The sequence below is a fragment of the Maniola jurtina genome, chromosome Z (assembly GCF_905333055.1).
Source record: "Maniola jurtina chromosome Z, ilManJurt1.1, whole genome shotgun sequence".
NCBI classification, from domain to species: Eukaryota; Metazoa; Arthropoda; class Insecta; order Lepidoptera; family Nymphalidae; genus Maniola; species Maniola jurtina.
Window position 1 is genome coordinate 7,727,371 of NC_060058.1, and position 23,284 is coordinate 7,750,654.

General features: G+C 34.9%; 4 protein-coding genes across 7 annotated transcripts; 3 read left to right on the forward strand and 1 right to left on the reverse strand.

Moving 5' to 3' along the window:
- The first annotated feature begins 307 nt into the window (after positions 1-307).
- Positions 308-12,734, forward strand: LOC123880082 (protein tramtrack, beta isoform-like). 4 transcript variants are annotated; one of them, XM_045927984.1, is made up of 10 exons: positions 308-795; positions 1,467-1,640; positions 2,249-2,439; positions 3,089-3,199; positions 3,438-3,508; positions 3,630-3,870; positions 4,271-4,336; positions 4,561-4,626; positions 4,845-4,910; positions 7,902-12,734. In XM_045927984.1, exons 1-10 carry the CDS (start codon positions 610-612, stop codon positions 8,014-8,016), a joined length of 1,287 nt encoding a protein of 428 aa, XP_045783940.1. In that variant the 5' UTR covers positions 308-609; the 3' UTR covers positions 8,017-12,734. The 4 variants fall into 4 exon arrangements, with proteins under 4 accessions (XP_045783940.1, XP_045783941.1, XP_045783942.1 ...); XM_045927985.1 differs by having other exon boundaries at positions 3,630-3,864; XM_045927986.1 differs by lacking the exon at positions 4,271-4,336.
- A 3,449-nt stretch (positions 12,735-16,183) lies between these two features.
- LOC123880080 (cytochrome b-c1 complex subunit 1, mitochondrial-like) lies at positions 16,184-17,729 on the reverse strand. Its single transcript, XM_045927981.1, has one exon. The coding sequence runs from the start codon at positions 17,636-17,638 to the stop codon at positions 16,256-16,258; it is 1,383 nt and encodes a 460-aa protein (XP_045783937.1). The 5' UTR covers positions 17,639-17,729; the 3' UTR covers positions 16,184-16,255.
- A 145-nt stretch (positions 17,730-17,874) lies between these two features.
- LOC123880079 (cytochrome b-c1 complex subunit 1, mitochondrial-like) lies at positions 17,875-19,439 on the forward strand. Its single transcript, XM_045927980.1, has one exon. It carries the CDS (start codon positions 17,889-17,891, stop codon positions 19,428-19,430), a length of 1,542 nt encoding a protein of 513 aa, XP_045783936.1. The 5' UTR covers positions 17,875-17,888; the 3' UTR covers positions 19,431-19,439.
- A 536-nt stretch (positions 19,440-19,975) lies between these two features.
- On the forward strand, positions 19,976-22,786 carry LOC123880084 (actin-1-like). The gene is made up of 2 exons (XM_045927991.1): positions 19,976-20,549; positions 20,984-22,786. The coding sequence occupies exons 1-2, from the start codon at positions 20,203-20,205 to the stop codon at positions 21,738-21,740; spliced, it is 1,104 nt and encodes a 367-aa protein (XP_045783947.1). The 5' UTR covers positions 19,976-20,202; the 3' UTR covers positions 21,741-22,786.
- The last annotated feature ends 498 nt before the right edge of the window (positions 22,787-23,284 follow it).

Below are 23,284 nucleotides of genomic sequence, written 5' to 3' on the forward strand. Positions count from 1 at the left end.
ATCTATTGTTTGCTTCAAGTAGCAACGTCCACTAAACTTCTACTTCGTGCATGTTATGGTTGTAGTTCCCACTACAAAAGCTACCCATTACAAGGAAAGAAGAAGAAAAGTTTACTCATGATTCTAACTTTTCAGACTTCAGACGAAGAAATAATATAATATTACATACACAACCACCCGTCCACACGTTTACCAGTAACTACTTGTTGTATGCTATTTGTCGCGTGCATGCATGGGGCGCAGCCATGGCGCCGCTTATCATTAATCTATGTAGTTTATGGTCTGTGGCTAAGTCTGTGACAAACTGGCGAAACGAAACTGGAAGCAAAGAGAAGCAAAGAGAAGTGCTTAGGTATTTAATTCACGAATATTTTATATGATTTAATAATTTCGTTAACATGCATTTTTGCCAGACAGGTTGTGCGTGCGCGTAGTTAGATGCATACGTAGGCAGCTATTTAAGTGATTTATTTTCAGTACGTGCCGTGGCTTTTTCATTGTGTATGTGGACTGTGGAGACGCGAGTGGGACTGAAAGTTGTGTGTACAGTTAGTCGCAAATAGCGGGCGTCGTCAGCCCTGATTTACGGGTGGCGCATTTCAGGCTGCGATGGCGATGCCGGAGCAGTTTTCTTTGCGTTGGAATGATTTCCACGCAAACTTGTCCCAGTCCTTCCAAGCGTTGTTGGAAGGCGAGGACCTGGTAGACGTGACACTGGCCGCTGGGGGACAGTATGTACACGCTCACAAACTCATTCTCTCCGTCTGCAGTCCCTATTTCAAGGAGCTGTTTAAGGTATGAGTCATACATATTGCCTTTGTTAGTTTTAAATATTTTCCTCAATACATGCATACATATATGTAGTTAATACATTACAAAAGGCAGACATTTTCCATATAAATCAATACTTGTTTTGATGTTGTACATATTGTGCCTTTATGTATAACTATCAATAAGAAGTTGTTTGGGTACATAGTTTTGCTTTCTTCAGTAAACATAGATTGTAAATATGTAGTACCTATGACATTACAGTGATAACACAAATTTGGTTATTCACTATATAAAAAAAAAATGTTTGTGTGATTAGATAATAGCTAAAACAACTTTTAAAGTTAAATAGTTTTAGACAAACTTTGAAGATTCAATCATTCTTTCTTTTTGTATTACCTACCACCTTTCTATCCTATCACAAGTATTCAAAATGTGATGTAATGAATTTTGTGAAACAATCTTTAAGCTATTTTAATGGTAAATATAAAATAATAATAAGTACTTATTATAATCTTACTTTAGACACTAGCCTTTATCTGAAGCCTCAAATACCAATCGTGCCACTCAGACTGCCTTCAGTATACTTTGCAGAACTACTGTTTTTTGTGTTTGACAAAAAAACCTGAGCCTATTTAAAATTATCAGCTTCCTACTAAGGTTATCTGTTAGTAATGTTTCTATTATTTTCTTGTTAGATGAACCCTTGTGAACATCCAATTGTAATCTTAAAAGATGTGGCACACCAGGAGTTGCGACAGCTTTTGCAATTTATGTATCGTGGAGAAGTCCATGTAAGAACGCAAGAACTGTCTGCCTTTCTACACACAGCTGAATTGCTGCAGGTGAAAGGGCTAACTGGCGGTAGAGAGGTTAGTTACTTTTTTTAATCCAATCATCAAATTATTATTAGGTAGGATGTTAAATTAAATAGCTTAAATGTTTTTTGAGGGCAAAAGTTCAACAGTTAATCTTTGAGTTTGATATAATTTGTACTAAATAGTTCCAACTTATTGCATCTTGGTATTTAAAGTTTGGCTTGATATCATTTTCTGATGCATTGGGCACTTAAAAGTTAACTTTACTAATTGCATTAGTTTAATCAGAGCTGTCTTTGTTCAAGGGTGGGGATGTAAAAGAAAATATCAAAATGTACTTTTTCATTGGCTTTCAATGATGACAGTAGATTGATGTCAACTTGTAGCTCACATAGCGATTTTGTAATGATCATTGAACTAATAAATTAATGTGTTTGTATATAAATACATTTTTGGGACTAGAACTACATTTGGCATTCTGAACCAAACCTGCCATCAGGCTGGTTCACAATTCACCTGCCCTTATGTTAAAGATGGAACAGCCCAGAATAGTAAATTATCAAAACTTTAAAGTGATTGGGATGTATTGATTTTGTGAGGGAGTAAGTAATTTTCATTTGTATTTGATATCTAGTTTTTTCATTGCGGTTTCTATTGAATAGAGAAGCGAGTCACCCCCTGCACCATTGGAAGACGACTCGTTAAATGCAAGACCTACGCCACCTGAACCTGTCAGTGACAGTTTGCCCGAATGGGTTCCATCGGGTGAAGAAGCCATCACTCCTGAAGTCCCACAAGAGTCTGTAAGCTCACTAGTCCCTAAAGATGAAGCTGCCCGAAGCCCACTGAAACGGTTAGTTTTCCTAATGTTCTTTAGGTAAGTCAAGGTTGTAGTGGTTGTCTTATATAAAAAAACCGGCCAAGTGCGAGTCGGACTCGTGCACCGAGGGTTCCGTACTCAGGTATTTTTTTTCAACATTTTGCATGATAAATCAAAAACTAATATGAATAAAAATAAATAAAAATCTGTTTTAGAATGTACAAGTAAAGCCCTTTCATATGTCTGGCACTGTCAGGCACATTAGCCAGTTGCCATTAATTTATTTGATGGCTAATTTAATTAGTAACATACTGTCTGTCATTTTGCAAGTTATATCTATCCAAATTGATATTTGGACCTTCGGGCAAAAATGAAGAAGTGCGTGTTTCAGGATTTTTCGAAAAACCCATACCGAATTCCACTGAGTGAAAAAAATCAGTCAAATCCGGGAGGGTTTGTTTGATATAATAATAAAATTGACCGCACTGTCAGGTGCGGTGGTATCTGTCGCCGAGAAAATTTAGATTTTCAATGTTTGGTGCATTTTACCTGTGTGTAATAAATGAAAAAGGCTAATGTCTGGACTCATGCTCATGCAATCAGCTTAGCTTGTTTAAAAAAAATTATATCATGCTTAGACATTTAGTTAAATAGTTAGTTAGCAATTTTATTGTTTTGAAAGGTTGCTGAAGAATACCACGAACAAGAACAGTTACAACATCAAAAAGAAGCCACGGCCAGTAAGCGAAAATAGCCCTTCTCTTGTTGAAAATACTGAATATGCATCTGACGGGTATGTCGTTATTATTGTTATGGCTACTCTAGTGTTTACTAGTTTTGTAAACATCCCTTATTCTTTGTATTAATTCTATTTGTTTTGAAGTTCACACTGTTTAAATATAAAAATTATTAGTTGCTATCCACAAAGTTTTATTTCATGTTCTATTTCAAGCCGCACATTTTTTGCTTAGTACTACTAGTTTATTTTCATTTTTCATTTTTTTATTCCTTTTGTTTTTGCGAATTTACAGTGAATTAATGATCGACTTTGACAACGATATGCTTCATAACCTGGTTTCGCCAGATTCAGGCAAAGAGTCCGGTAAGTAAAGCTTCCTCTAAATTGTACGATTCGCGAAGGAAAGTGCAATATAAAATATAAAAAAAATGGTTATTTTTTCATATGGAAAATTTTTGCATATTAATTATTTTTTTATGTAAAGGATGGAACTGCAAAACGGGCGGGGTTAAGTGTCCGTCTTGTCACCGATTTTTCGCGAATCGATACAACCTGAAAGTACATATTCGGGACAAACACGACACAAGGGAAGGAACTCTACAATGTGACCTCTGCCAGAAGCGTATGCGCAACCCTTCGTGTCTTCGCGTGCACATGTACCACCATCGTAAGCAGGCCGCCTATCTGGCACAGCTGAGTGCTCAAGGAGACCAAATGAGGCACGTGTGAGTAGATATGTTAACCGCTTGTAAAACTAATTTTATGTTGATGCACCTTTTTAATCTCCAAACTATTTTTGAACTGCAAAAAACAAAAATATTAATGTTAGAATAGCTATTTCACTTATACTAAATCCATGTTAAGTACAGGTTAACTGCTTAACCCCTTCCATGTTAGACTGCATCATCACTTACCACCAGGTGAGATTGCAGTCAAGGGTTAACGGTGTATGAATTTTTAAAACTTGTAACTACGGGCAACCCCTAACCCATTAACATAATACCAAAAGCCTACCTATTTTTACTTACCTTGTATCGATTATTATTGGTTTCTACTTAGAATTTTTCTTTTATTAGATCAAATTTGAGTGTTTTAAATAACTGTATTTTTTTTCATTTTTTACAGTGTGCAAAACATGGTTGGAAATAAGTGGCGTACCGATGCGAATGCAGACTTGAGCTCTGTCGACAAGTGAGTATCATATTAATTAAATAACTCATTTTTATAGCATTTGTAAACATTTATATTTCATTGCATTGTGATTTTAAATATTTTATAAGTCAATATTGTTAATTTTTGTCGCCTTTGACTAGCAATAATATTTTAGATATGTGAGGCAAACTAAATCAGGAAAAATGTACTTTTATCAGATCAAATTCAGCTGTTTTGAATTTTTTTTTTTTCATATTTTACAGTGTACAAAACATGGTTGGAAACAAGTGGCGTTCCGATGCGAATGCAGACTTGAGAGATGTCGATAAGTAAGTACAATATTAACTAAGTAACTTATTTTTATAGTATTTGTAAACAATAAGATTTCATTGTATTGTGATTTGAAATATTTTATAAGTCAAAATTATTAATTTTAGTTGCCTTTGAATAGCAATGACAATTTGGATGATATACGAGACAAACTGTACTGGGAGAATGTACAAAATTAATCAGATCAAATTCAACTGTTTTTTTTAATATTTTACAGTGTACAAAACCTGGTTGAAAACAAATGGCGTTCTGATGTGAATGCAGACTTGAGAGATGTCGACAAGTAAGTATAAATCATAAAGTAACTAAGTAAGTAAGTGGGTAAATGTAAGTGTAATTCATGAAATAACTATTTTTTATAGTTTAACATTATTTGTGTGTAGATTGTATTGCATTGCGATATGAAATATTTTATAGGTCATTATTTGAATAGAAATTGCATTTTTGTATGATATATGAGCCAAACTGGATTGAGAGCATACAGTGTGAAAGGACGCAAAACTAGCCTAGCAAACCAAATAAAATAACTACATTTAACCCACTACTAAACCGTCCGTCTAAAACCGTTGTATCAAATGGAAAATGAATATTTCCCAGGTCATAAAATTATACCTAAATTATTCATAGCTGTTTAGAATATGGCTCGGATATATGGTTATTAGACAAATGTTAAGTTTTATAGGGATCAATTGTAGATGACGCAGAAAAACAAGGATTGTCAGTATTTCTCAATAAATCAGGCGATGATACCATGAAAAAGTGTATTTACTATGTAGTGTCTCACGAGAGAACACGATCAGGCATCGACAATCACTGCATTATCCTACTAATATTATAAATGTGAAAGTGTGGATGTTTGGATATTTATTACTAGATCACGCAAAAACTAATGGATGGATTTGGCTGAAATTTGGAATGGACATAGATTATACATACTATGTGTTAATCCAGGGTATAATCAAAGTAGTCTATGTGTCACACAGGCTACTTTTTATCCTGGAAAATCGAAGAGTTCCCGTGGGATTTTGAAAAACACAAAAATTTGTGCGTTGTGAAAAGCGGACAAAAATTCTAAGTTTATATCACAAATATGTCTGGGGGTGTGTGGGGGTGCGTGGGGGTGTCTGGGGGTGCGTGGGTGTGTCTGGGGGTGCGTGGGGGTGTCTGGGGGTGCGTGGGGGTGTCTGGGGGTGCGTGGGGATGTCTGGGGGTGCGTGGGGGTGTCTGTGGGTGTCTGGAGATGCGTGGGGGTGTCTGGGGGTGCGGAGAGTGTCTGGGGGTGCGTGGGTGTGTCTGGGGGTGCGTGGGGGTGTCTGGGGGTGTGTGGCGTTGTCTGGGGGTGCGTGGGGGTGTCTGGGGGTGCGTGGGGGTGCGTGGGGGTGTCTGGGGGTGTGTGGGTGTGTCTGGGGGTGCGTGGGGGTGCATGGCGGTGTCTGAGGGTGCGTGGGGGTGCGTGGGGGTGCGTGGGAGTGTCTGGGGGTGCGTGGGGGTGTCTGGGGGTGTGTGGGGATGCGTGGGAGTGTCTGGGGGTGCGTGGGGGTGTCTGGGGGTGCGTGGAGATGTCTGGGGGTGCGTGGGGGTGTCTGGGGGTGCGTGGGGGTGTGTGGGGGTGTCTGGGGGTGCGTGGGGGTGTCTGGGGGTGTGTGTGTGATTTAATTTTGTATTTGTTTTTTCGTCAATGTCCTACATAGCATCATTTAGTTATGAAATTATACTTTAAATGTATCCATTAAGCCTTATTGCCATCTTGAACTTTTGTCGCTTTTTGTGCCAGTTGGGTTTGATATAATGCTTAAAATTATTGTTTCCTTCTTAGTAAGAAGTTAACCTATCTGTCTATCTATTAAAATACGCACAAAAACACTATTTTGTCTGAGTTCTCTGAGAAACAAAATGTGTGAGATAGAGTAATGGTAGTGTGTACTTTTAACAAACACATAATCTACTAGCCTGTTCCTATACGGCCAAAATGAAGATATCAGTTATTAAAAGAATATAACTCATTTTTTTTTTTAAATCTGAATGCTGATTTTTAAGTATGTTTAACAGAATATTGTCAATAGTTAATATTCAATACTGATGAATACTTTGTAAGCGGCTGAACCTATTTTTGAAATTGGCCGTTGGCAAAAGCTAGCAGATATTTGTATGTTAAAGGTACGCAATGACACTTCACTATCCCATACATTTTGTTTCTCAGAAAATAAGTAACGTCTGGTGGTCCTGGGTTCCTGGTCAAATTATTATGCATTTATTGATCCGCGCGTACAGACTGCGCCGGTAAGCTCTCAGACTGCCAAGGCAACCTAGCTTAGCTAGGGGTTGATTCGTCTGGGTCACAGAAGCTAATGCCCAGCCGAATTTAGGCTTTGCGATACCCACGATAGGGATTATTTTTGTTTGCTCTTGCTCCATGGTTTGGCTATCATGTTTCGGATGCAATTATTGATCCGCGCGATTCGAAATGCGCTAGTCAGTGTTATCTGCACTGTTTCAGATGCGTACACATGTGTTATAAATATTATAAATCAGTCATTGTTGTTTAGTGGTTTAAAATTGTTCAGCTTGACTTTGAGTATTATTTATTACGTGTATACCAGGAAAGAGACCTCTTCGTTGAAATATTAGAAGTGTCAATAGTTATAATAAAAAAAATTTAAAATGCTTTGCGATGGTGTTCATTCAAATATATTATACGCGTAAGATATTCCTTAAACACTTATTTTTTACATTTTCTAACAAAAATTTTATGCTGCAAAAAATGTTGCTTAGCCGATTTGTAGTTGTTGTAAAACATATGTGTAGTTGCATCGATGGTCTAGTGGTTAGCATGTTCGACTGCGGATGACGAGGTCTTGGGTTGAATTTTGGTCAGGCCAAATAAGAATTAGGTACCGGGTTGGTGGTGTTTCACGTACCGTGGCGAGCGCGTAAAGTCGTCATCCCTGTGCCTTATCTATCCCCGGTCGTGTTGGATTGCTATCCCATCGGACTATGAATGAGACATGTTTGCATACACACTTGTGTATGCTAATCTCTGTGGACAATGGCGTTTGTAGCAGAAATTCAGCCAGGAGGATATTAGAAAATATATTATACATATACTGTTTGAGACACTAATTAAACAATTCACGTTGTAGTCAAATAGGCGAATAATTATTATGTACAATGCGATTGTTGTAGATATTGACGTATGAAATTGTCTTGTCGATGTTGATTGTTGACCTGATTAACTATATGGATATAATATAAAGGAGAACTATTTGCATTTCAGCTATCCGGCGTCGGGCCAGTTGGAAGCGAAGTACCAGCCGCCTGCTGAGACCCAGTCGCCGGTTGCCGCCGAAGCCGCGCTTCCGAAGGTCGAAGCGAATCTCGAGACAGTATGATTAGCACCCAACGCTACGGTCGCCGATGACGATTACGTGGACCCATTAACCTTGGCTGCTATATTCACTCAACAGTTCCGCTGGGACGCAAAGCTCATTTTCGGTCGTGTTAACACCAGGGAACCCAAAAAATCGTTTTATAGAATGAATGACACAGGCTGATTATTATTTTTACAAGTGTTCTTTCCTTTTTCTTCTTCTTTGGTTCACTGTGATTTCTCCATTTAGAAACACGAAGAATTTACTGTGCTACATTCGAATATAAAGTTTTTTTCAGAATTTCAATTTCAAACAAAACTGCATTATTCTAACTATGTATTCGAGTATATATTTTTTTTTGGAAAATGGGGTTAAAATAGATTTTATTACTAAATTAGGATCAGAACATTAGCCCATAGAGTTAAACTTACACGACAGTATCTTTTTAAGACGTAATTAACAAAAAATGTCATGTACAAAGTATCAGTATGACTGTTTCATAACAGTAACAGTAAAAATGCGTGAAATTCACGCACTACGTCTCTTTAAGAAATTGCTTGGCACAAATTAATTCATTACATAATGAACTCAAAGTTCAGTATACTTTGTTGTTTGAGACAATATACTCTCTACGTCATTCAATCTCCGGCCTGCCACGATGACAATATAATTATTATTTTTCAAACCAATAAAATTTTGTATATCTTTTTTTATGGTATAATATTTCGCATATAAGTTTTTTCACATAAATATTTATGACAAAGGTGGTTATTTTTTGTGTACAATCTGTAACTAAAACGGCAAATCTAAATGTACCACTATACCGTTCGGAATGTTCCTTGTGAAACAGTATAGCGGTATAATGTGGACCTGTTTAACACACTGAAATTCTTGATCGTTAATTGTGTCTAATAAAGTCGCTATGAAGTTTCCGCCGAATTTAATACAGGAACGATATCTAAGTACTAATAATAGTCATTAAGCCAATTTGAACAAAAATAATGATTTTTTTATTATTTCATGCAACTTTGTATACAGTTGTGCTGTTGAGTTGAATATTATTTACACTACATTCCACCACATGATTTCCAAAGACTGAAACAAAAATAAAATATCCAATCGAATCATCGTATCGTAATAATTTACGAGGTGCGTTGAATGACGTACTTAGTTATAAAATAAAATAAGTCGTCATACGCTAAAAATAAAATATAAAGATAGTCTAAACTTTACAATTATAAGTTTTTGAGAGAATTAGCACGCACCTCGTAAATGGTAATAGTTTTTAAGTAACTTTTCTTTAAGCCGTATCAACCGATGTAGTTGTTCTAATCAGCTTTATGGTGAATAGTGTAGCTAGAGTCTTCAAGCGTCCGTGATTGACGGAAAATGAAGGAATTTTTGACGATATTTTTTTTTTCACATCAAAGTTTGCAGTAACGTTATGACGACTACACCCTCCCAATATGCATTTAAATTTTTTAACAATCGGTACTGATGTCTGACAAGCTGTAAAGTACAAGTATAAAAGGCAGCTTGAATAATTAGTTTCTAATACACATAAATGTTGCCATTCTCAATAAAATGTACAAAGATATTATCAACATTTAAATTTTTTCGTAGTAAAATGAATTACAAAAAAGATTTTAAAACATAACCTTACAGTACAAAATACCTTATTGTGTATATTAATCATTTATAAAAATATAATTATGCTTTACTTAGTAATTTTAAGATTTTTACGATAAGATCACATATTAGTTTTGATTAGAACAGTTTTTTTATACGTACAATTATTTTTAGTCTGAATTTCTATATATTTTTCTTAATATTATTATAATACAAGGGTTTTAGGTATATTTAATTGAAAATTTATATGTACCTCATGTGACTGTTTTAGTTTTATTCAATGAAATGATATTTTAATATTTTATCATAGATATGTTACGTTCATATTACATGGCTTATAAAATCTGTTCCCGCTCATGAATATGATAGAAGTTACAAAACTCACCAGAGTAGACCACATGCTATCTACGAATGTGACCTAAATGAGGTAGTTTTAAGTCTTCTTATCGGAAGTGTGTGTTACATGTAATTATAATATCATTGGTTATGAAAATTTCATAAGGTGTGGTAGAATTCATCACACAGGATTTTAGGTAATTATCGTTATTAGGTCTGCTGAAGTAACTTTATTCATTCTCATATTGATATACATGCGTAGAGTTTTCAGATTTGTCATCATTAAAACAAATAAAGATTGCCATGCCCTGATTTAAGATAATAAACAATTTTAACGTCGTTTTAATTGTAATCCAATACTTGTAACAATATTTCCTAAACTCCTGTGATTCGACACGTTACGGATGTGGAAAAAATTCCAAGATGAAATGATAATTCCGTATTATTATACATTCCGTTTTTGTAAGGCCAGCTTGTGAAATAAATAATTATTATAATAAGTAACAATCTTATAAGGTTGTACGAAGTTTGTAAGTTCGATTCTATTTTGAACTCTTCGGTTTTTGTTTAGTTTTTACAGCAAAGCTTTAATTTTATCTATTCGTCCCATCGTTTTAGAGTTCAACCGCTTAAGAAAGCGACTTTTTCATAGAATTTTAAACAAGAAAGTGAATACAGTTTGTCATACATTTATTATATTTTTAAAAGGACTTGATTATGCCGTCCTTTAAACAATCTGGGAATATTAACATAAAATTGACTCTCAACAGCTTAAATATCTCGCTCAATTTACTTCTCAAACTAATTTTAGACCAATTTCGAAATATTTCCCATGAGAGCTCAATAATTTAGTTGTGACTGTGTATACCTCTCCATAGAATAAGACCATATATCATTATCTCGAACTTTTCCACGTATTTATCTAGGATGGACTGTAAGATATTTGAAAAAATATTAAGGTTACAAAATATTAATTAAACATTTGATGCGTTATTTAAAAAAGAAATTATATTATCGTGGTTTGGGTTATCTAACCATTAATGTTAAGGGGTAACAGAACTAACACTTGTTTTCCATGATAAGGTTTTTTATATCTTTTTACATTCCATTAGTTGTTAGTCTGCTTACTCTACCTGATAAGGTATAAGTATTTTAACATAATTTTAAACAATCTAAGTACTCGTAGAGTTTGATAAGTTTTATATTTTTTGTCCAAGGAGATTATTATGTTGTGTACGGTGTGCACGTAAGTGACATTCCATTTTGGTAGCTGTATTATTATTTTAGCGTTTATACTTATATAGCGATATTTTTTACCAAATTTTTTTTATACCAATGCTCTTTTGTAACGGATTTATATATAGGTGAAACGTTCATTTTTTAGGATTCAGTCTCGACTTACTTGAAACTAAGCTTAAACAGATTAGTTTCGTAGTTGGCGCCATTTTATTTAGGTTAATCTAGTTTTTGGACAAATTAATACTCAATAAATACGGCTAAGTAGTTTAGTCGTATATCACATGCATTTTAAAAGACATTATACATGATCATCACAACTATGCAATCTGGAATCCGTATAAATAAAAACATGATAACAATCTTTATCAATTTTAACATGGCTGAGGTATTTTATTTTTGATAATAATATGTAGTAATATTTCTGTTCAAAAATTTTCTCGTAATGTCATCCTTCTTAGAAATAAAAAAAACACAGATTAACATTAATAGACACAATATAGTCATGAATAAATGAATAGTCATATACCTACAGGTTGTAGATTGCATTTTGTGATTTTGACCAAATATTAACGATTGTTCAGAAAAAGTAAGTTTTGTGATTATTTATTTGTGTTTTAATGTTACGATAGGCGTGCTCTTTTATTTTGTACCATATTATTTTCAATAATATACACTTCATGTACCAATTAATTACGATAAGTGCTCAAATATCGATGTCTATATACAGGATTTTTCATGACAAATTAGCTTTAAGTAATTATTCTATAAGAACATAAGACGCATTTGTACCTATTTTGATAAAAAAAGTTTATTACTTGTTGTATCATGGTTCGATTCTGGGTACCGAATACAATTTATCATTTTGTTTTCTGCCACACGACGGTTAGTAAATGATGTGTCGGTATATTGAAGCAGAGAGCATTTTTGTACGAATTACCGCACAAGACCATTTGCGGTCGTTTATAATTTTTTCTACGAGTGGTAATTCCTCAACTACGCAGCAGTCATGGCTTCTAAGAGTTTTGTTTTTAAATTTTTTTGATTTACTTGTCCTGTTTGCAGGGTTCATATTCCATCGTTTCTCTTAAAGTTACAACTTACAATGTACTATTCGTATTTATATTCATATTTTCATCAAAACAAATACACAATCAAACATATACCTAGTGAATACCGGATGGTAAAAAAATAATGAAATACAGTGTGTTCTTCATAATCTTACTACAGCTGGCTAAAACATAGTAATTATGAGTAGGTATATATTAACAAAATATCTACGAGTGCGTCTTATGTAACATGTGTAATCTCAAGTAATATTATTATCAAAAAATCTGTCAATTTCGTCATTTCTCGCCATATTATTATTGTAATAGGTGTCAAGTAGTTGTATCTTACATCTATTGCTAACATATTGTGTAGCTTTAAGATAATTACACTCCTTTTACTCCATCATAATCAGGGTAAAAAGGAGCTTCTAATCCTTTTACATATACTATATATACATATTTTTGAATTTAATCTTTGTAGTATTAAAACGATTGCCATTAAAATCTAATTTTAAAAGGCTAATCACAAACAACCCTCCATAAATCAGATTCTTTTTCTTGCAATTCTAAACAGTTCAGTTTTGCAAGGTCGCTTGTAACCCAAGAGTGCAAGAAGTACACTAAGGTTTTGTAAAGTGGAATACATCACAGAGCTTATTACCTTCTCCACTTTACTTCTTTAGCACTTATCTTTGAGAAATGGGAATAATTATTGAATTGGCAAGCTATATTATATAAATCTTTTAGATATTACTCACATAATATTAGGATCGGTCAAATATAAATGAGACTTTAATTGTTGCTGATATAATACAATAAGGGCCGGCGCACATATGGCGGAGCGCAGCGTAGAGCATTTTTCACAGTCCAAATATTATCGACATTGTCCTCATTGAAATAATATCTAAAATCAATTGTGCATCCGTGCGGATACTCGCGCATCCGCGCGCAGTCCCGCGCGTGCTCGCGCATTCTCTGGTAGAAATTCCCGTAATGTGTCACGCGATTAGAAAATTTCGCGGGCATGCTCTGCGCTGCGCTCCGCCATATGTGCACCGGCCCTAACGAAGTACAAATAATTATTGTTCAACACGTTGTTCTGTTTTGAAAATGCTTTTTTTATTAGCAGGTCGAAAAGTTTTTGATTCCGGCATCGTAAAATAAAGGGGATTGTCTTGGAAACCAATTGCGCAAAAAGGCCTTGACAAAAGTCTTATTTATATTTGATGATCAATCCACTCATAATTTACAACTCATGTTGATGTAAATTTATACTAAAATTAAAACTTCTAATAAACAACGTTTACAATTCTAGATCTGAAAGAGATCTGTCCGGTGGTAATATAAAGAAAACTAAATGATTCGCAATTTTGAAATGGATAGTAATAATTATTATTACCTGCAGCTTTTTTCCCCCTCAATGACGATTTCGTTTAATTGGCCAGTATATAAGCAGATCGGGGTTCTGATTAGGTGCAGTGATAGAAAAATTACGTCCCGTAGAGATGGAATCTCTCGTAAACTAAAGGCTGCTTTTGTGTCAAAATGTGATATGAGTAGTGTCACTGTGCGATGGATTGTATAGATTTTTGAGATTTTATACATTTTATTGGTGTCCAACGGTCTGTGAATATAGTGTTTGCGTTGTGGTTAAAATGAACGACTGAAGTACTAGATGGGCAGGGACTTTTCTGATAAGTTTTCTGACTTTTTCATCTTAACTTGGACCGGATTTAATTAGAATTTCGTATATTCCGTTTTGGATTGTAATATTACACAAATTAATGAAATAAATCAAAACATACTATAAGGGCCGGCGCAAATATGGCGGAGCGCAGCGCAGAGCATTTTTCACAGTCAAAATATTATCGTGTCCTCATTGAAATAATATCTAAAATCAATTCGCGTAATGTGTCATGCGATTAGAAAACTTCGCGGGCATGCTCTGCGCTGCGCTCCGCCATATGTGTGCCGGCCCTTAGCGTAACCAAATTCAATATAATTGAGTTTTTCTTGTAAACTGTTTTGACTAAAATGTCACGAAATCTAGTGATATTTTTTTTTAAGCGCAGGAAGTGCTTCAGTTGTCATATCTCTACATTTATTAGGACAGGACCTTTCCTGTATAGAGGCCAAAGGCCAAGAAGTTATAATATTTTTTAATCTAAATATTATTATCATGAAATCCGAAAAACAAGTTGTCCGACAAGTAAACAAATAATCAATAATAATAATAAGCTTTAAGCTCCTTCGATGTTATCAATTGAGATAGTTCAAATAAAGCAAAGTTGGAAGAAATAGAATAATATCAGTGTTAATAGCAATGTGGTTGCTAATGCATTGTGCATTTAATCGCTTGTTAATAAATTCGTGTTATCAAATTTCTAATAACCGACCTTAACAAAACTGCATTTATCATATTTCAGATTTTCTGATTAGTTTTTTATTTTCTCGTGTATTATAATGAACTTGTAACTGAGTACGTACAATTTGTTATCGGTTGTATGATTCAATACTGATTTTTCTAATTTGTATTTTTCTTTATTTTATTCATAATCTCAAATACAATGCTCTCTACTGTTGTGATTTTATATTTTATAGGATTTTTGAAATGAAAAGAAATGATTCTTTATTTTTCTTTATTTTGAGATCAATAATCAATTTGCGAACAAATCTCTTGTGATTTTTACCGATCTGTACCTAGTAAATTTTGTCATCTTTATTTCTAGACTTTTTGTTGATTTTGTTAAAATGTAAATTACGATTGTGTAACAATTATTAACCTTATCGCACGAACCGCAAGCACAGTATTTTTTGTACTGGACTGGATGCTGATTTCGGATTTGTTTTTAGAATTTTCTGTAATTGAAAACTGAGACAGTCCTAAAACAAGCGTTTCAAACACAGGATTTAAAAGTCATCACAAAAATACACATATTGTGTATCTTAAGCCTTTTTTTATTACGTATTTTTTTTATTACGTATGTTGTACAATTTTATTTATGATCGTGTTGAGATCTAATTATGTGCTTTCTATTAAATTGAATATATAAACAGTATCTATTGGAGAACGGTTTAGCCGATTTGTATATAAATATAGCCGAAAATCTTTCGCCACGTCATCACGCCGAATAATTTCAACGCTGAAAAATGATATATTGCATAAGTTCTATTTTGAATTTCTTATGCTAAAAATAATACGAAAGACTGCTATGCTAAACACTTAATTAGTTCTCATAATAATTACATGACTATTTTTGTTTTATTATAAAAAATCTATTTCAGATCGGTAATCACGTCTGTACATTCCAAAGTTTCGATCTTCGAAACATTGTCTTATCGAAAACTTTATACTCGTTTATACTCATGAATTATTGATATTTTTTAATTTAGCTCTATTCAAAATAATAAATTATAATTTTATATCCATGGCTTTTTATTATTTCCCTGTGCAGTTACTCTGTATTAAAATATAGCTAGATTAAATTGACCTCAATTTAGTAATCAAGACACACGGTCGTGTATCGAAGCCAAGTTCGAATTACTGTGTGTATGTTTGTTACTCCTTCACGCAAAAACTACTCGACGGATTGGGCTGAGAAGTGTTTTGGTATTTTGCGTACTTGCACTTTAGCGGTAAGCAATTTGGCATTTCGCGTACATGGCATTATGCAAATTTGGCTTTCTGCGTACCGTTTCATGTCAGCATATTTCGTGTTCTGTGTCTAAACGGTTAAATAGAAACAGTTTACTAAAGTATTGAACCAATCACGAGTGATTAACCACCCTTTAAGGAGATCCGTCCTCTATCTCAGATCTTCCTAAGGGCATACGTATTGCCTTACAAAAAGGTATACGTAGTACCTTAAAAAATAATCCACTAAAAATTTATGCAAAACTGACAACAAATAATTAAAATTAATAACAAAAAATTTTGAGAAAATAGCTTTTATTTGTTTGCAGCCAAAGTTACAGATTATTTTGTTGCTTGAATATTAATTAAATAATGGTTAGACTCGTAACCAATACATCCAACCTCTGGTTCTTGAATACTGCAACAACCCTTCTGTCGATCCTATACCTGCAATTACTGGGCATTTGTCATAGAAATATTTGTAACATATGCTTTTAAACGTATCTGCCGTTATATTATCAATTGCATTCATTTGCTCATAAATGGATGGTCGATATCCAGCTCTAAAGATATATTGACCAATATCGTGAAAAGCGCCAGTGGTGGTTTGAACTTTGTTTAGTATTTTGGACTTAAGTTCATTCTTTGCTTTCACTAACTCACCATCAGTTATCATATGGCATAATCTCATCAATTGCTGTTGAATAGTCAGTACCATGTCATCTGTTTCGAGCCTTGGTGATATAAACTCAATGCCGCATAATCCAGTGTCTCTATAGTGAAAATTGAAGGCTTTATATGCTTCACATAGACCGCCAGCAGATCCGAAGTGGGCTAAACGTGTTCCATGATTTATACCACCCGGTTGAGACGCATCCCACCCTCCTAAGAATGAGGTAACCAGATCCATTATAAGTCTGTCATCATGAGTGTACGCTGGTCCTTCTACAGCAATCGCCAAATGAGCTAATAGTAGAGAATCATTCCTGTAAACGATCTCAGAACCCGTATATCTCTTCGGACCAAGATCGATGGGCTCTGCATTCACTGTATGGCTCAAATACTTTTCACCTAAACTTACTATAGACTCATGTTTTATGCCACCAACAGCGACCAAAACAGTTTGTTGTGGGATAAACATTTTAGATACAAAATTATTTAAATTGGCACAATTTAAACTGAATAGATTTTTACTTGGCCCCATAACGGTCTGTGCTAGTGGAGTGCCTTGATAAGCTGTGGAATGTAAATAATCATACAATACATTCACTGTAGAAACATCGTGTTTCAACATTTCTTGGTATACTACATTCTTTTGAAATTCTACTTCATCGTTAACAAACGCATTGTTGAAGACACAATCAAACAAAATATCTGTTACGCAGAGTAAATCTCGTGCTAGGCATTCTACGTAATAGACCGTAATTTCACGATTTGTAAAGCATTTGAATTTTGCTCCCGTGTTTGATATATCGCTTTCAAGTGCTGCCTTTGCTCTTTGTCTGGTACCCTTGAAAGCAACATGCTCAAAAAAATGCGTAAAACCGTTAGTTTTCTCATTCTCGTACCGAGAACCACTACCAATATAAAAACCGATGCATACATTGGAACTTTGCCGTTCTTCCGTTGCGATGGTAAGGCCATTACAGAGCATAGAACATCGTGTTTCTGGAAAGTTTCTTATAAAATAAGAATTTGAATTACATGACGTATGGTGCCGAAAGCAATTTCTAAATGGATTCCAGATTTTTTTCAGCATTTTACTTTGTACGATAAAGTAATTCCTGTAATTTCGGAGCAGGGAGCAGTATTCACAGAGGCAATGTTATTTCAGTCTGACAAAAGCATGACAAAAGTACTAAATAGGTATCACTTCAAATTCAATTATCCTGCCTTTGATTAGATAATATAAGGAGTCCTTATATCTAATCAAAGTGTCTTTTAATCATTAATCTTGTCTTGTCAAATGAAGTACAAATTCACAAATATATTATCTCTATGACAAATTCATGATCCTCATATTTAATGTCATAGAAAATTGTAAAGAATTTGTGAAACTTGTATTACGTAGTGATTACATACTTTTTGACTTGTATTTAACTGAAATAAGAATCCAGTACTGGTCTGAGAGTATAAGATTTTATATTCAAGATTTGCAAAACATGTTCAAGTCCTTAGTGTATTCATCAATAAAAGGTATCAATATAAATCGATATTTTACCACTCTACATGGTCAACTATTTACTTCACAAGTTCATGTCGCGAATCTAACAAATGGAATACGAGTTGCGACTCAAGAAACTGACTCACCTTTGGCCTGCACTTCGCTTTTCGTTAAAACAGGGTCAAGATTCGAGAATGCTTGCAATAATGGCATTACTCATTTCATAGAGCACATGGCCTATCAAGGCTTCAACACTTTGTCTAAATCCAATTTGCAAGAATATATCAGCAGCAGTGGTACGAAACTGACTGCTTTAACTACTAGAGAATACCAGGTGTTTACAGCCATAAGTTCCGCGGAACACGCCCCAGAATGTGTCAATATCCTAATAAAACTTTTAATAGATCTTCAGTTATGCGACTCAGATATCGAGCTTCAGAAAGAATACGTTTATTCAGAAGCGCTTGACGAGGATAAAAATCCTAAATCTGTAGTTTTCGATTATTTAAACCAAACTGCTTTTCAAGGTACACCTCTAGCCCAAAGTGTTATTGGTCCAAGCAGTATCAGATTGACGTTTGATCGGAACACATTATGTGATTATATTGAAAAAAATTACCATCCCCATAGACTTCTCTTCGTTTCGAGCGGTTGTACATCACATTTATCGAACATGTGCGAAATTAATAATCGTCTTGGTAATCTGTCGCCATGTGTTTCCGAGTGTGCTGCAGACTATGCGCCGAAACGTTTTACAGGATCCTCGATTATTTACCGCGATGATTCAATGCCCTATGCTCATGTTGCTCTCGCCGTTGAAGTGCCAGGGTATGATAGCTCGGAATATTTACCACTTTTTGTAGCAAGCTGTTTGACAGGATCGTGGGAACGAACACAAGGTGGGACTGACAGACATGGTTCTCCGTTAGCTCGAGCTGTTGCTACTTCTAAGCTTTGTGAGAAGTTCGAATCATTTTATATAGCATACCAAGACACAGGTCTGTGGGGAATATATTTCATTGGGAAGAGGATTGGGTTAGATGATATGATCTATAACATACAAGATCAATGGATGCAAATGTGCACCACAATTAGTAAAAGTGATGTCCAGCGAGCAATAAATGTGGCCAAACTTAAATTGGCGAACAACAGAGCTGGTGTAATACGTTCCTGTTATGACATTGGGCTACAATTATTACACAAACCTAACTGGAAATCTTTGGGTGACCTTTTTAATGATATAAATAACTTATCGCACAAAGAAATTAAGAATTTGGGTCATAAATATATATATGACAAGTGCCCCGTCCTTGCTGCTATTGGTCCTACCGAGACTTTACCAGACTATAACAGGCTCAGAGCCGGCATGTATTGGTTAAGGATGTAAACTTAGTATGATGCCTAATAAAACATTATTAACTACGCAGATGTTTTTTTACATACCACGAGATATTCTACATGAATGCATACTACGCTGAAGTTCTATATAACTATCTATTTGGCAAGTATTTACAGCTAGGTATTTCTATTATTTATTTTAAAGGACCCCTTCACCACGTGCCTACTTACAGAGTTTAAGTTTAGCACATGTCTGCCTTTCTAAAAGTAGTTAAATAATACGATAGCTAATCTTTACAATGATTAACAATTACACAGCAACGAATAGACAGCCTACCGGTTAAGACGTCCACCTCCTAATCAGGAGGTTGGAGGTTCTATAAAAGCTTCTATAAATACGGGGAAAGTTGGGGAAAAGACATATAAGATGTGAGGTCTGCCTTTTTTGATAAAAATCTAAATAAGCTTTATTTACTTTTATTTTGAACGCTTTTTTAACGGTCGTTAAAAAAGCTCTCGTACGAATGAGGCCTAAGTATAAACAATTGTGACAATCTTGTGACAATCAGTAGAAGAATAAGTACGTCAATTTGGATGATTTTTATGATTTTTACGTCTATGTAAATTAATGGATCCAAAACTTTAAATATCAAAAATACATTTTGATCTGGGGCTAACAATATTGGTGACTACTTTGTCTTGTTGATTACCTATTTTATAAATTATTATTAAAATTAATTAAAATTAGCGAAGTGCTTTAGAAGTAAGCATTAAGCTGAAAAAAATTAAAAATAATAATTTACGAGTACATAATTATTTACATGTCTTTCGAAAAACCAGCTGTTGTGATTGATAATGGCAGTTTTAACATCAAAGCGGGATTTGCATGCGACAACCACCCAGTTTCCATGTTCCGTACACTCGTTGGACGACCCAACAACTTAAAGGGGGGCTATGGCCGTGAATATTATGATGTATACATCGGTGATGAAGCCGCAGCGAAGGTCATGGATCTGGAAGTAAACCATCCTGTAGTACGAGGCAATATAGAGCATTGGGATAACATGGAAAGGATATGGCACAATTTGTTCTATCGAGAGCTAAAAGTCGCACCGGAAGATCGTGCTGTTATATTGGCTTGTGGGGCAACGTCAACCATGGAAGAAAAGTAGGCACCTATTTGTTATAAACTAGAAGATGCCCGCGACTTCGTCCACGTGGAATTAGGTTTTCAAAATTCTAAATATATATTAAAAGAAAACTTCGGACTCACTGATTCACTCATCAACGCTCAGCCCAAACTCTTGGACCTAGAATACTAAAATTTAGCACAGTGGCTTTATTTATAATGCAGACTAGGAATTGAAATCTTTACACACGACACATGAATGCATATGTGTCGTGTGTAAAGATGTGTGCAGAATTGCTCATTGAAAATATAGAACTGTCAAATCCCTAATAGTAAATAATTAATTAAGTATCTATACAGTTTCTCTAGTACTTATTCGTTGCTTTTAGTAACAACATGCAGGCGTTTAATTTTTGTCTAGGTTTATTTACTTCGCTCATAGAAAATAATAATAATTTAAGATTTTTTTGCAGAATAAAATGCTGTGAAGTTTTTTTTGAGACGCTTAACTGCCCTGCACTTTGTATACAGCCACAACCTGTGCTATCAATGTATGGAACTGGCACAACTACAGGCATCTGCGTAGACATTGGTTATGATACTACTGACATAGTACCAATTTTCGAAGGTGGTATGGTCAAGTATGCACATGTACAAACAGGGATCGCTGGTTCCCAAGTATCAAAATATTTAAAGAAATCTCTGGGACAGCGTGACCTTTTAGAAATACATCTTTCATTCGAAGACATTGAGGATATAAAAAAGCAATATTTATATGCTACTCCTAACTCTGCTATGTCGATACATAAAAAAATATACAAGTTACCAAGTGGTGAAGAAATTGATGTGAGCAATGAGGCATTCATGGCTGCGGAACTGATATTTCAACCGGATCTATTAGACGATAATGGAAAAAAACGCATATCATTGCAAGATGCGGTAGTCACGGCAGCCTCAAAATGTGATGAAGAGTTGAGACTGGAACTTTATAATGCTATTGTAAGCTGTGGAGGCATGTCCACCGTGCCGGGGATAAATGGGCGATTACAGATGGAAATACAGAATAAGATTAAGAAATCTGTTACAATTTTAACGTCGTCCGAGCCATATGCTGTGGCATGGTTGGGTGGAGCCACGTTTGCAGGATTGTCGGATGCCAAAAAACTTTGGATACAAAAGAAGCAGTTTGAGGATTATGGCGAAAAAATTGTAAAGAATAAATTTATGTGAACAGTCATCAAGAGTAGGACAATTTGTGCACATGAAAATATATATATATTTAAAAAAGTTTAATAGGAGCAGTCAGTATCATCGTAGCCCAAAATAGTGAATTTTAATTTAATTATGTCTATCTGTGCGCTTATCACCATGAAACTACTAAAAGAATATAAATGCAAATTGGTTCACGACTAATTGATTTGTGATTCTTAGGTTAATGTCGTGTAAATTTAGCGAAGATCTGATGAATGGCTTCGGAAATAACTGATGGTATGGGTTTCATAAGAAAGCTCAAAGTCAGTCAGAAAGCGATGGGAAGAGCTTTGCTTGCAATTTCTCTATATGATATCAGAAATGAGGAGATCCGTAGGAAACCAGAGTAACCAACAACGGTGGATTGCGAAGGTGAAGTTCTCGCACATACCTAGTTCGAAAACCTGAAGGCTTTGGGGTCCCAAGAAGCTGGGATGGCGACCTCGCACCGATGGATACTTGATGGACAAACGACATCGCAGGGAATCACTAGTCGGTTGACAATTAGGATGAAACTTCATGTCCCCGTTTATCTTGTCTATACACTGCAACATTATTTAGGACTTTGAAAAACATAGGAGCTATAAGTTTTCAAAATCAACTTATCAAAATCCCTTAGCTACACTAATCACCAAAACTTTAATTAATTAATTGCAAACATCCTTTTAGATCGTCAAAATCGTTATTACAGCAAGTGGAATAAATTACAATGGCAATCAAATGAAATCGTACCTACCTATCTTAGAATTTTCAGGATTCAAATAGGTAATTACTTTCCGCTGCTGCACCAATCCTCATTTCGTATTCCTAAGGAAGGGTAAGATAACCGTTCGCTATCTTACATTTAAGTACGTAGTAGGTAGGTACATATTGAAGTCGTTTACGGAGCCATATTATTATTATCTTCGAACTACGAGTAGCATTTTCACGATATCTCTAAAGGCCTTGTTAATTTTCTGACTATTCAGGATATAATAAGTTTGGATACAAAGTATTTACCATCTGATTTTGCTCTTTGTTAAATATGATATAATTTGATGTACCTATAGAAGGCTGATAGGTATACAGAAAACTAGCTGACGCGTGCGATTTCGTCCGCGTGGATTTATCAAAAATCTGTTGCTCCGTTGCTTCGTGATTGAAGGGCAAACAAAAACAAACGCATTATAGCATTTATTATATGAGTAGTGATAGCTTTGAAAAGTAATATAAACAATAGAGTAAAATAAAATGCTTCTCAGAATGAAACTACGAATCAGCTTAGCTTATTTAATATAATTTTCTAAGTAGCATTACTTAACTCCAGTAGCTTTTTTCCTTAAGTAGCGTCATTATATAAGTGCTCTCGTTCGAAATTGTTCCATCTTTGAAATCACAATAGTACGCGTTACTCCTAGATTAATAATTGTTTCGTTTGACTCAATTTTTCTTCTTCATCGTTGTCAGCCCTTATTTATTCATTGTTGGACATAGGCCTCCTCACGTGCACGCCATTCTTCCCGGTGTTGGGCGAGCCTTTTCTA

Coding starts and splice junctions, on each gene's coding strand:
- LOC123880082 (XM_045927984.1), top strand. CDS start 610: ATGGCGATGCCGGAGCAGTTTTCTTTGCGTTGGAATGATTTCCACGCA. Junction 3,200..3,437: donor ACTGAATATGCATCTGACGG/GTATGTCGTTAT, acceptor GCGAATTTACAG/TGAATTAATGATCGACTTTG. Junction 4,911..7,901: donor GACTTGAGAGATGTCGACAA/GTAAGTATAAAT, acceptor TTTGCATTTCAG/CTATCCGGCGTCGGGCCAGT.
- LOC123880079 (XM_045927980.1), top strand. CDS start 17,889: ATGATCCTCATATTTAATGTCATAGAAAATTGTAAAGAATTTGTGAAA.
- LOC123880084 (XM_045927991.1), top strand. CDS start 20,203: ATGTCTTTCGAAAAACCAGCTGTTGTGATTGATAATGGCAGTTTTAAC. Junction 20,550..20,983: donor ACGTCAACCATGGAAGAAAA/GTAGGCACCTAT, acceptor ATTTTTTTGCAG/AATAAAATGCTGTGAAGTTT.
- LOC123880080 (XM_045927981.1), bottom strand. CDS start 17,638: ATGCTGAAAAAAATCTGGAATCCATTTAGAAATTGCTTTCGGCACCAT.